The following is a 13,735-nucleotide window of genomic DNA, read 5'->3' as shown; positions in this document are numbered from 1 at the left end:
ATGCCAATATGGAATAAGTGTGCAATAACTACGCAACATGTACATTGCCACTTAACAACAATACAATAATTATGTAATATGCACTGTCCATTCTGTAATAACGGCATAATAACTATGAAATAGTACACAGTCCACTATGTAACATGGCCTACAGTGTAATAACCGTGTAATAACTTTATTTTCCCCACAGTTTACTCCACAAACGCATTCCTTTCTGCACAAAAGAAGGCTTGGAGATCACAAAGCCGAGATGGGAAATCAAAGCAAGGCTTACTCCTCCCTGGTGGAGGTAACAAAGAATATGAGAAGCTGCTGTACTTGGTCATGTAGAAGAAATCCCGCTATTGTTTACATCCTATAGTACGCCTTTGATGTGCTGTAATTATCTCTCCAAAAAGGAAATGATTCTCCAATCAGTGTGTGTGTGTGTGTGTAGGAATCATGAAGATGATTCATGCATGAGGAATGAGAATAATATTAATGAGATTCTCTCTCTTCGGAAGGAGAACGCCGCATGATCATGTCGCCCTCGGGGAGAGTTATTCATGGAGACACACGCTGCATGTGACCATACATGTCATTGCATTGGCTGTGTGTGTGTGTGTGTGTGTGTGAGAGCTTTGCGCCGTGCAGCAGTGTTCACTTCCAATCAGCTGATTTGCGCCGTGCATCAGACCCGACATGGCTGCAAAATCAGGACGGAATAACAAAAGACGTTCCAGGAGACGTGTTCATATGAGAGGTTTGTCCTCCTCAGCAGGACGTACATTTTATGTGTCATCAGCACAGTGACACTCCTGTGTTGTGTCGCTGTCACTACGTCTCAGCGGAGTAGCACAAAAAGACCAAAGAGGACTCAAGGCAGAGCCTTGATGAACACCGCCAGCTGTCTTTGTGGCAAAACACATGCCAGCGGATACCCGGTTTGACAAGCGAGAGATGAGGCTTGCATGGGTGTCAGCCATAAATCCTGCTATTGTACAGATATGTCACAACACTAGCATCCGAACGGATGCTAGCATCACGCTAGCTAGTCACCGGGAAAGAGTTTCAACCCATCAGCAAAACATTGTGTCACACTAAGACAGGAAGAACATCAAGTGAAAACCAGTAAATGAATACAGAGCCACCGTCCACCAGTACCAGCCTGGACTAACAAATACACACGTTAGTACTCGATAAGATCATCAAGACTCCGAAGGATAGGGTGGGTGGGGTTTGTACGGCGCCTTTCTTTCTTGGCTACAAACGCCTCCCGATGCCCGATGAGTTTGGCCATCCCGTTTATGTTTTTACTTACAACTTTATTGTTCATTTTTACTATTTTATTGTATCACATATTTTATTTTTCTTTCAATGTTTGGATTTTATTCTTTTTATAAATCACTGCAGATTTTCTGCTCTAAGTTATGGTGCCTAAGTTGAGACTTAAGACCAGGTTAGACCGAGCCTTTTCTGTGGTTGAAAAAAGGCCCCCCAACATCGAAAATTTGAAGTCTCGTCTTAAAACCCACTTTTATTCTCTGGCTTTTAACTCAGAGTGAGTCGTATGGTCCTGTGTCTTTTAGTTCTTTCTTTTTATTTTAATTGGTTTTATTTTTTATACTTTTATTGCTTTGCTTCTTGTTTTTATATTTTTAAAATATTACTATTTAATATATATTTTAAATATTTTAATATTACTATTTTATTTCTTATTTGATCTTTTAGTTTTGGATTAAATTCAATTTGTACCTTTATTTATTATATTTTATTTTTACTTTTTATTGTGCAGCACTTTGAAAACTCTGTTTATTTTATGTATTATTTATATAAATAAAGTGGATTGGATTGGATTTTGCAGCCCAATTTTTTTTATTTAAATTTTTACAATTTTTTAATTTTTTTAAAAGCCATGTATGCAGATGCATATCGAATTATTATTGTTGTTTTTAAAATATATTATTGTCGAATCATATCGTAGCACCATGTATCAATTTTTTCTTCTTTCCCCCCCCACAAAGTTACAAAGTTATAACTTTGTCGTTGTTATTTAATTAAATTTTTTTAAATACTATGACTTATATGTATATATATATATATATATATATATAAAATAATTTATATATATATATATATACGTATATATATATATATATATTTCAAGTTGATGCTACTAAAATGAGCTTAGTATTTTGATTGTATTTTGGTAAAATAATTTTTCATTTTTGTTGATTATTTTTCTAAACCCATGCATCAAAATGCGTATCGAATGTTTCTGTTTTGTAAAATCTATCGTGTTTGCATCGTATGCTAGGCTGTGTATATTTTTCTGCACCAAAATGACAACTTTTTTCCTTGTTTTGTTAGCTTTTCATGAATATTACAAATTAAATATTTCAACTTAATACTAAAATGAGCTTATTTTTCCAACTAATATGAATATTTTAATTTAATTCTTGTAAAATGACTCCCCATTTTATGTCTGCATCTACTTTTTAGCAGTGTCCACACCTCTGGTCAAGGTGACTGTGACCTTGAAGTCGACAACGTGGGATGTTTGACGGTGTACCTAATGAAGCGGCCTGAGTGAATTAATGTTTGTCAATGAGACAAGGAAAAAGTGAGGCTCGGTCCAGGTCGCTCCCAACCCCCCCCCCCCCCCCCCGCCCCCGCCCGCTTCCATTAGAGTACTTTTTAACACACTTAGTGTTCCTCACTCCTCCTCACTTCCTCTCACAATACATCTTTCCTTTCCTCCCACCTTGCTTCCGTTCCCCTGCGAGGATTCATTTGCCGCCAGCGTCGCCTCGGCGCCTCGATGTGTGCTCCTCTTATCCCTTTCATTTTCTCCCACCTCCCCAAACGTGCCGGTGCATCCGCTCGCCTTATTACGGAGGAGGAGGAGGCATCGAGGCAGGGGTGGGGGGAGTTAAGTGGACAGACAGGCGGGAAAATGACAGGAATGAAAATCAATGAATGAGTGATTTTCTTCTCGTTTTGTCTGAGTAAACACACGGAGTTCATCAAACACACAAACGTGTCTGTCATGTCAAATGTGCACACGCACACACACACACACACACACACACACACACACACACACACGCACACACACATAACCGTTGTCATGGTATGTTGATGCTTCACAAAACAATATGACACCGAGACAATTTACCTCATTCTGTCACTGCATGTTCGCATGTGCTTCACGTGTACTTCACGTGTGCTTCACGTGTGTGTGTGTGTGTGTGTGTGTGTGTGTGTGTGTGTGTGTGTGTGTGTCACATGTGCCTGTTGGCCGCCTGCTGTCAATTGGTGTGTAGGGAGGGAGGGGGGCGAAGTACTACGCTTGTATTTCCACACCTGAAGTACTATATTTGTATTTCCAAAAGTGAAGTACTATACAGTACTTGTATTCCAAACCTGAAGTACTATATTTGTATTTCAAAATTGAAGTACTATACAGTACTTGTATTCCAAACCTGAAGTACTACACTTGTATTTCCACACCTAAAGTATTATATTTGTATTTCCAAACATCAAGTACGACACTTGCATTTCCAAAAGTGAAGTACAATACAGTACTTGTATTCCCAAACCTGAAGTACTATACTTGTATTTCCACACGTGAAGTACTACACTTGTATTTCCACATCTGAAGTACTATATTTGTATTTCCAAACCTCAAGTATGACACTTGTATTTCCAAAAGTGAAGTACTAGTACTTGTATTTCCACACCTGAAGTAGTATATTTGTATTTCCAAAAGTGAAGTACTATACAGTACTTGTATTCCAAACCTGAAGTACTACACTTGTATTTCCATACGTGAAGTACTATATTTGTATTTCCAAACATCAAGTACAACACTTGTATTTCCAAAAGTGAAGTACTATACAGTATTTGTATTCCCAAACCTAAAGTACTATACTTGTATTTCCACACGTGACGTACTACACTTGTATTTCCACATCTGAAGTACTATATTTGTATTTCCAAACCTCAAGAACGACACTTGTATTTTCAAAAGTGAAGTACTATATAGAAATTGTATTTCCACACGTGAAGTACTACACTTGTATTTCCACACCTGAAGTACTATATTTGTATTTCCAAACATCAAGTACGACACTTGTATTTCCAAAAGTGAAGTGCTATACAGTACTTGTATTCCAAAACCTGAAGTACTATATTTGTATTTCCACACGTGAAGTACTACACTTGTATTTCCATACGTGAAATACTATATTTGTATTTCCAAACATCAAGTACGACACTTGTATTTCCAAAAGTGAAGTACTACACTTGTATTTCCATACGTGAAATACTATATTTGTATTTCCAAACATCAAGTACGACACTTGTATTTCCAAAAGTGAAGTACTACACTTGTATTTCCACATATGAAGTACTATATTTGTATTTCCAAACCTGAAGTACTACACTTGTATTTCCAAACATCAAGTATAAAACTTGTATTGGCAAATATCAAGTACTATACAGTACTCAGATTCCCAAAGCTGAAGTACTATAATTGTATTTTCCAAAAGTGAAATACTATATTTATATTTGCAGACGTGAAGTAGTATACGTCTATTATATACGTATACGTATATGTATAGTATGCAGGTTTTTGCAGTCATGAAGATGTATACGTGTATTTGCAGACGTGAAGTAGTAGTAGTAGTGGACTTCTTCCAGAGGAATTTGGACCATACAAATCTAAATCCAATGGGGAACATTTTGGGGTGGGGTGGGGGTGGGGGAACGGGGGGTCGGGGGGTGTTGGACGTGAGTTCCAGACATCTTCATCACCTGGAGCATCATTGGTACTCACCTCCTGGGACAGCTACTTATGACACACTTTACTTCCTGTCAGAGGTCAACCGGTCGTCCCGCTAACCCAGCGCTTCTAAAACGTATCCAATTCCCAGCCCAAAGCAGATAGCAAATGAAACGGAACTGATTTACACGGTGGATTAGATAAACAGTCTCAAGTCAGAGAGACAAAAGAACCAACCCACAAAATGTCTTGCTTTGTTTGAGACGTTAGCGTGAAGAAGAAAAATGACAGCATTTCACAGAAGGCAAATATAACAACACACACAAAACAGCTAACTTGTTAGCTAGCTAACTTGTTAGTTAGCTAACAGCTAACTAAACAGCTAACTTGTTAGTTAGCTAACAGCTAACTAAACAGCTAACTTGTTAGTTAGCTAACAGCTAACTAAACAGCTACTAAGGCAGGTAACGCTTGTTTGTTGTTGTTTGGCGACGGTGAGGAAAAAAGGTGCGACGGCGGCCACTTACAGGAAATGCTTGGTGAAAAGCTCATTTTCCAGCGTAAGGTCTGAATGATGAATTGTGTGACAAATAAAAGCCACAAAGTCCATTTATCCTCATTAAATGTTTGGATTGATCTCAGCCTCAACCTGATTTGTCTCAATTTGTCTCCGAGTCAACCCTATTATGTATTGATCCATGCTAGCTAGCAGCAACACAGACCTCTATCCTTGCCTTTCATCTGGACCCCGCCCCCTGCATAGCCACGCCCACAACAGGACCCCGCCCCCTGTATTACCTGGGTCATGTTGAAGTCATTTCATTTACTTTTCATTTACTTTTTCATTTACATGTATTTCCAAATGTGAGGTACTATACAGTAGTTGTATACCCAAACCTGAAGTACTACACTTGTATTTCCACACCTGAAGTACTATATTTGTATTTCCAAACATCTAGTACAACACTTGTATTTCCAAAAGTGAAGTACTATATAGTACTTGTAGTCCCAAACCTGAAATACTACTCTTGTATTTCCCAAAGTGAAGTATTATACAGTACTTGTAGTCCCAAACCAGAAGTACTATACTTGTATTTCCACACGTGAAGTACTACACTTGTATTTCCACACCTGAAGTACTATATTTGTATTTCCAAACATCAAGTACGACCCTTGTATTTCCAAAAGTGAAGAACTATAGAGTACTTGTAGTCTCAAACCAGAAGTACTACACTTGTATTTCCACACCTGAAGTACTATATTTGTATTTCCAAACATCAAGTACGACCCTTGTATTTCCAAAAGTGAAGAACTATAGAGTACTTGTAGTCTCGAACCAGAAGTACTATACTTGTATTTCCACACGTGAAGTACTACACTTGTATTTCCACACCTGAAGTACTATATTTGTATTTCCAAACATCAAGTACGACCCTTGTATTTCCAAAAGTGAAGAACTATAGAGTACTTGTAGTCTCAAACCTGAAGTACTGTACTTGTATTTCAACACCTGAAGTACTACACTTGTATTTCCAAACATCAAGTACGACATTTGTATTCTCAAAAGTGAAGTACTATACAGTACTTGTATTTTCACACCTGAAGTACTACATTTGTATTTCCAAACATCAAGTACAACCCTTGTATTTCCAAAAGTGAAGAACTATAGAGTACTTGTAGTCTCAAACCTGAAGTACTGTACTTGTATTTCAACACCTGAAGTACTACACTTGTATTTCCAAACATCAAGTACGACATTTGTATTCTCAAAAGTGAAGTACTCTACAGTACTTGTATTTTCCACACCTGAAGTACTACATTTGTATTTCCAAACATCAAGTACGACACTTGTATTTCCAAAAGTGAAGTACTATACAGTACTATTCCCAAACCTGAAATACTATACTTATATTTCCACATGTGAAGTACGACACTTGTATTTCCAAACGTCAAGTATTGGCAACCATCAAGTACTATACAGTTCTCAGATTCCCAAAGCTGAAGTATTACAATTGTATTTCCAAAAGTAAAATACTATATTTATATTTGCAGACGTGAAGTAGTATACGTCTATTTTCAAATGTGAAGTAGTACATGTGTATTTGCAGACATGAAGGAGTATGCTGGTATTTGCAGTCATGAAGATGTATACGTGTATTTGCAGACGTGAAGTAGAATATGTGTATTTGCAGACATGAAGTAGTATAAGTGTATTTGCGGACGTGAAGACGTACTTGCAGACGTACTTGCAGACTGTATTCAGACGTGGCTGCCTACAGTATACGAGGAGTAGTATATGTAGTACATAAAATAGTTAGCATGCTGTTAGCTCCACTTGTCAGCGGATGACGTCGCCGTGGCGACGGGACGGGCAGAGGCGGTGCAGACGTGGACTTTGTTTGACTCCAGGTTTGGATTAAAGCCGGAATAAAACAAGACTGACTTTGAAGTCAAGTGCACGTGCGCCGCATTCACAAGCGTGCACGTTTAACCCCCCCCAAACCCCCCAAACCCCCCATGTCTGGGTTTCCAAATTCCAAGGAGGAAGTGGAAGGAAGAGCCTGGCGGGGACGGGACATTTGAAGGTTGCTGCAGCGTCACGTGATGGTGATGGTGACCTCCATCATTCATCATTTATCGTACTACAAACATGGACGACAACAATATAAGTACTTACTTGTAATTACTTCATCAAGGTCAGTAGTTACCAGGGAAAGGTAATACCTTCTACTATGTCACCAAATAAACACTTGCTGACTAGCTGTTTAGCTTCCTGTGTGGACCGAGCCATCAACATTGGCCGTTTTCCATACCAAAATCAGGAAAAGGTATTGAAATTTGGTGGAAAATCGAGGGAATTTATCCAGTACATAATGAAAAAAGGGAAAATTTCAGAAGAGTAATTGAAAAAAGTAATTGAAAATATGTGGAAATTTACAAACAACCATTCACACTCACATTCATACCTATGGACAATTTAGAGTCGCTAATTAACCTAGCATGTTTTTGGAATGTGGGAGGAAACCGGAGTACCCGGAGAAAACCCACGCATGCACAGGGAGAACATGCAATTGGTGGAATTGAACTCGGGTCTCCCAGCTGTGAGGCTAACCACTCGAACACCGTGCAGCCTCATATTAATATTATTCATTCATTCATTCATTTTCTACCGCTTATCCTTACGAGGGTCGCGGGGGGTGCTGGAGCCTATCCCAGCTGTCTTTGGGCGAGAGGCGGGGTACACCATGTGACTGGTGGCCAGCCAATCACAGGGCACATATAGACAAACAACCATTCACACTCACATTCATACCTATGGACAATTTGGAGTCGCTAATTAACCTAGCATGTTTTTGGAATGTGGGAGGAAACCGGAGTACCCGGAGAAAACCCACGCATGCACAGGGAGAACATGCAAACTCCACACAAAGATGGCCGAGGGTGGAATTGAACCCTGGTCTTTCTAGCTGTGAGGTCTGCGAGTTAATTACTCTAAATTTAAGTAGTTTCAAGCAGTTTGGGGAAGAAGGACAAAGAAGACAAAAAATTACCACTTCCACACGGAATGAGAGGAGAAGGTTTCGTTCACTCGTGCCCAATCATGAGTACCCAACGTGACCACAACACTACAGGACATATAAGCTATTTTATGGGATGGGATTGAACTCGGGTCGGGAGGTCAGAGGTCACTTACTTGCAGTGCTTGTGAGGCCCACTGAGCGTCTCGATGACGAAGCACTCGCCCCCGTTGAGGCAGTACGCCAAGTCCTTGTCGTGGCACGGCTTGAAGTGCTCCGAGTGCAGCGGCGGGACGGTCGGGGATGCTGTCACGGAAACACACACAAACACTTCAGTCAATACACAAAAAAGAAACACACTATGAGAGCGGCGGCCATGTTGTTTTTGACTGACGGACCAGTTCTGCTGAGTCAGCTTTTATGAGTCCATGAAAAATATGAGAAAATGTTCAGAAAATAGGTAATAAAACATTTTGTGGAAAATAGAGACAATTTCTACAGAAAATAAGGGACACCTCCCGGAAAATAAAAGAAAATAAGGATTTTTTTTCCAGAAAACAAAGGAAAAATTAAGAAAATGTATTTTAAAAATTTAGAAAATTTTTGAATATTTTCTGAAAAGTAAGAGAAGAGATGAATAGTGAAATTTAAGAAATAATAATAATAATAATAAGAAAAATAAGGACAAAAAATGAAAAGAAAATAATATAAATTTATTTTATATTATATAAATTATTAATATAATTCAATTATTATTATGATAAATTTTAATTTATAAAATAAATTTTAAATTATAATTTATAATAATTCCACACGTGAAGTACTACACTTGTATTTCCACATCTGAAGTACTATATTTGTATTTCCAAACCTCAAGAACAACACTTTCAAAAGTGAAGCACTATATAGTACTTGTATTTCCACATGTGAAGTACTACACTTGTATTTCCATACGTGAAGTACTATATTTGTATTTCCAAACATCAAGTACGACACTTGTATTTCCAAAAGTGAAGTACTATACAGTATTTGTATTCCCAAACCTGAAGTACTATACTTGCATTTCCAAACATCAAGTACGACACTTGTATTTCCAAAAGTGAAGTACTATACAGTATTTGTATTCCCAAACCTGAAGTACTATACTTGCATTTCCACACGTGAAGTACTACACTTGTATTTCCACATCTGAAGTACTATATTTGTATTTCCAAACCTCAAGTACGACACTTGTATTTCCAAAAGTGAAGTACTATATAGTACTTGTATTGCCACACGTGAAGTATTACACTTGTATTTCCACATCTGAAGTACTATATTTGTATTTCCAAACCTCAAGTACGACACTTGTATTTCCAAAAGTGAAGTACTATATAGTACTTGTATTTCCACACCTGAAGTACCACATTTTTATTTCCAAGCATCAAGTATGACACTTGTATTTCCAAAAGTGAAGTACTATACAGTACTTGTAGTCCCAAACCTGAAGTACTATACTTGTATTTCCACATGTGAAGTACTACACTTGTATTTCCACATCTGAAGTACTATATTTGTGTTTCCAAACCTCATGTACAACACTTGTAGTTCCAAAAGTGAAGTACTATATAGTATTTGTATTTCCACACGTGAAGTACTAAACTTGTATTTCCACACCTGAGGTACCATATTTGTATTTCCAAACGGCAAGTATAAAACTTGTATTGGCAAATGTCAAGTACTATACAGTACTCAGATTCCCAAAGGTGAAGTACTACAATTGTATTTCCAAACGTGAAATACTATATTTATATTTGTAGTATATGTGTACTTGCAGACGTGAAGTAGTATGGCTGCATATAGTATAAAAATTCATGAGGTGGGAATACACCCTGTCCTGGGAAAGGAGAGCTAAATTCCTGGTAAAACTGACCAGGCGGGGAGCAAGGCAGGGGCGGGGCAACGGACACAATGCCTGGGTCATGTGACCACGGTCCAGAAATGATTTGGCTGCTGAATCCTCTTGCACACCGACTCAGCAACATTCATTGACTCACTGTTGACATGCCGATCAAATCAATCAATCAATCAATCAATACAGTAGCTGTCATTCACTTCATTAGGTACACCCACTCACGACGGCTGCCACGTCCGTCAATCACCGTGGAGGAAAACTGTCCAATTTACTGGGAAGACGGAGGAATCGATAAAACATCAACGCCAACACCAACGTGAGCCTCCGCTCCTCCGGGGTAACCATCCATCATAGCATGTACTCCAGTACTACAGTACCGTGTGTACTTATTGCAGTAAACACCACCATTAATTCATATCATTGTTCTTCAATACTTTGTTCAACTCTCCAAAGAGAGATTGGACTTTTCTGACGGACAGGAAGTAGGAGGCGGGTACACACATGACATATAAGTGATACGGCGTACCATCTTCGAAGTACACCACACCTGCAGTATTAGTACATGCAGTATCCGTGTGGTCTCTGAGGGGGGCTCAGATAATCCACAGCAGCCTCTGCAATGCAGATGCTCGGCCCGCTACCGCCAAGGCACCGCGGCGTCTCACACATCTCCTTCCTGTCTCTCTCTCTCATACACACACACACACACACTCAGATAGGCCCGCCTCCTCTGCTTATCTGTCAGTCAGCTCATCCCGCCCCATAAAGTGGTTGTGATGGCACACAGCGAGACACCCTCAGGCTGAGCCCAATAAACGGCGCCGAGTAAGAGGCCGTCTGTCTCCAAAGTGGATAAAGTCATCACCCCGCCGGCTCCATCCAGACGCCGGTCACGGCGTGAATCGGCCTTCCTAGCTCCATCCCCCCCCCACCCCTCACGGAATCGTGCCAGAAGAACAATCTGGACGCACACGTTCGGTGTCCTGATGACCTTCTTTGTCTTGGGTCTTCTGGCTGCTTGGAGCCACCTCACTCTGCTTCCATGGCAACCAGCAGAGGAGAAGAAGAAGAAGAAGAAGATGGACCACATGACCCACTTCCGATCTGGACCTCCTCCACAAGCACCAGGACACGTTTCATCTTAACAGGAACACTTCTTCTTCCTGGCCAATCACATCTTCTCAAATATGTCTCAGTATTTATGTCATCAGACCATTTCAAACAAAATACATTCCATACAATTCCATCCAATCATATTCCCAAAAACTGGAAAAAAGACAATTGGGGGACATCTTCAATCCGATTAGAGGAAATAAGGGAAGAGCAAGGACTTTGGCCAGAAGATAAGGAAATATTTCCAAATATTTTTCAGGAAATAAAAGAAAATATTTCCTGTTTTCTCTGCAAAAGGTAACATTAAATATGAGAACATATTCATAAAATAAAAGTTAATAAGGACAATCTTTTCTAGAACATTAGGGAAACTATTTCAGGATAAGAAATCCAGAAAGTGATGGAAAAAAGGGATTTTTTTCTGAAAATATTCATAAAATAAAACTTAATGAGGGAAATACTTTCTAGAAAATTAGGAAAGATTTTCCAGAAGATGAAAAAAAATAGAAAGGACGGAAAATGTTCTCTAAAGTAATCGTAAATGTAGGAAAATAAGGAGAACTTTCCAAAAAGTAAACAACATTTTCCAGAAATAAGGAACATATTTTCTAGAACATTAGGGAAACTATTTCAGGGTAAGAAATCCAGAAAGTGATGGAAAAAAGGGATTTTTTTCCTGAAAAGTAACAGAAAATATGAGAAAAATATTCATAAAATAAATGTTAATAAGGAATATATTTTCTAGAAAATTAGTAAAGATTTTCCAGAAGATAAAAAAACAGAAAGGAGGGAAAATGTTCTCAAAAGTAATAGTAAATATAGGAAAATAAGGAGAATTTTCAAAAAACATTTTCCAGAAATAAGGAACATATTTTCTAGAACATTAGGGAAACTATTTCAGGGTAAGAAATCCAGAAAGTGATGGAAAAAAGGGATTTCTTTCCTGAAAAGTAACAGTAAACATGAGAAAAATATTCATAACAAAAAGGTTATTAAGGGGAATATTTTCTAGAAAATTAGGAAAGATTTTTCAGAAGATAAAAAAAAACAGAAAGGAAGAAAACTGTTCTCAAAAGTAATTGTAAATGTAGGAAAATAAGGAGAACTTTAAAAAAAAAAACAACATTTTCCAGAAATAAGGAACATTTTCTAGAACATTAGTGAAATTATTTCAGGATAAGAAATCCCAAAAGTGATGGAAAAAAGGGATACTTATAAAAAAAGTAACAGTAAATATGATGAAAAAATATTCATAAATATAACTTAATAAGGGAAATATTTTCTAGAAAATTAGGGAGGACACTTTCTAGAAGATAAGAAACCATGGCCAGAAAAAAACGGACAGGAAAGGAAAATTTCTGGAAAAAGTAAGAGCAAATATAAGAAAGTTAAAGGGAATTTCCAGAAAATAAGACCAAATAGGGGAAGTACGTTTGTTTTAATTAAAGAACATTTTTCAGAAGAGAAAAAATTCCAGGGGAATGCTGTTGAAAGTGAAAGTAAAAATGGGAATATAAGGACAATTTTAGGGACATTTTCCGTAAAATAAGGAAAATATTAGAAAATATTGTGAAAAAGTAAAACTACAGGAGTTTCCTGGATAAAACGGAACCTGGACTGGTGTCCCAAACATGACGATGATGATGTGCATGAACACACCATTTTGTTTCTTCATTTTCATCAGAATAGTTCCATGGTTTACAACACAAGTCGCTTAACAAGCTGTTGTGTGTCGGCCTGGACACACACACACGCACACACACACACACACACACACACACACACACACACACACGTGGTCCATCACAGCGTGAGCGCTTCCACAGGAAGCAGAATGACTTCCTTAATTAAGTGAAGAAGAAGCTATTACTTTTCCCACAGACTGGATTGTCCTCGCTCCATGGCACCCACGGCGGCGGGCCTCAACTCACGTGCACGCCGCCGACAAGCTTAACCCTCTCGCTTCCTGCCACGCTAGGCATCTCCAAGGATTCCTGGGCTCATTGCGGAGCAGAGAACGTCATCATCATCCCTCTGTGATCTTCATCATCCCTCTGTGATGTTCCATGCTCCCAGCATCCATCCCAATCATCCAAGAACATCTTCCAGTTCTTTCATGTGGAGTCCATCACTGTCAGCAGCATCTCGTAACCATGACGACCTCATCGTCTTGCCTGCCTGCCTTGTGTCAGCACCGCACTGAGGGACACCACGGGCGAAGATCCCACGGCCATTGAAGGCAAAACGTCAGTCCAAAGTCAAAAACACCCAGGATGGGAGAAAATAAAGGACATTTTATAGAAGGTAAGGGAAAATAAGGAAAAATAGGAAAACTCAACATCAAATAAGGGATATTTGCCATGAAACTAGAAAATAAGGAATTATTTCCACGGAATATTCAGGACAATTTTCCAGAAGAAAAGAAAACACCCAAAAGGGGAATCT

The 13,735-nt window shown here is 38.7% G+C and overlaps 1 protein-coding gene across 2 annotated transcripts in view; it reads right to left on the bottom strand.

The window, feature by feature from the left end:
* The window catches only part of LOC131119957 (pro-neuregulin-3, membrane-bound isoform), a 199,050-nt gene that overhangs the window by 39,682 nt on the left and 145,633 nt on the right, over nt 1–13,735 (bottom strand). For both annotated transcript variants that reach the window (XM_058064860.1, XM_058064861.1), the window contains exon 2: nt 8,460–8,589. In XM_058064860.1, the coding sequence (XP_057920843.1) occupies nt 8,460–8,589 (130 nt within the window). The remainder of the gene's footprint in view (nt 1–8,459; nt 8,590–13,735) is intronic.

Source organism: Doryrhamphus excisus, chromosome 2 (genome assembly GCF_030265055.1).
Source record: "Doryrhamphus excisus isolate RoL2022-K1 chromosome 2, RoL_Dexc_1.0, whole genome shotgun sequence".
Lineage (NCBI taxonomy): Eukaryota > Metazoa > Chordata > Actinopteri > Syngnathiformes > Syngnathidae > Doryrhamphus > Doryrhamphus excisus.
Note: the sequence above shows the minus strand (reverse complement) of the source record. Positions and strands in the feature narration are given on the sequence as shown.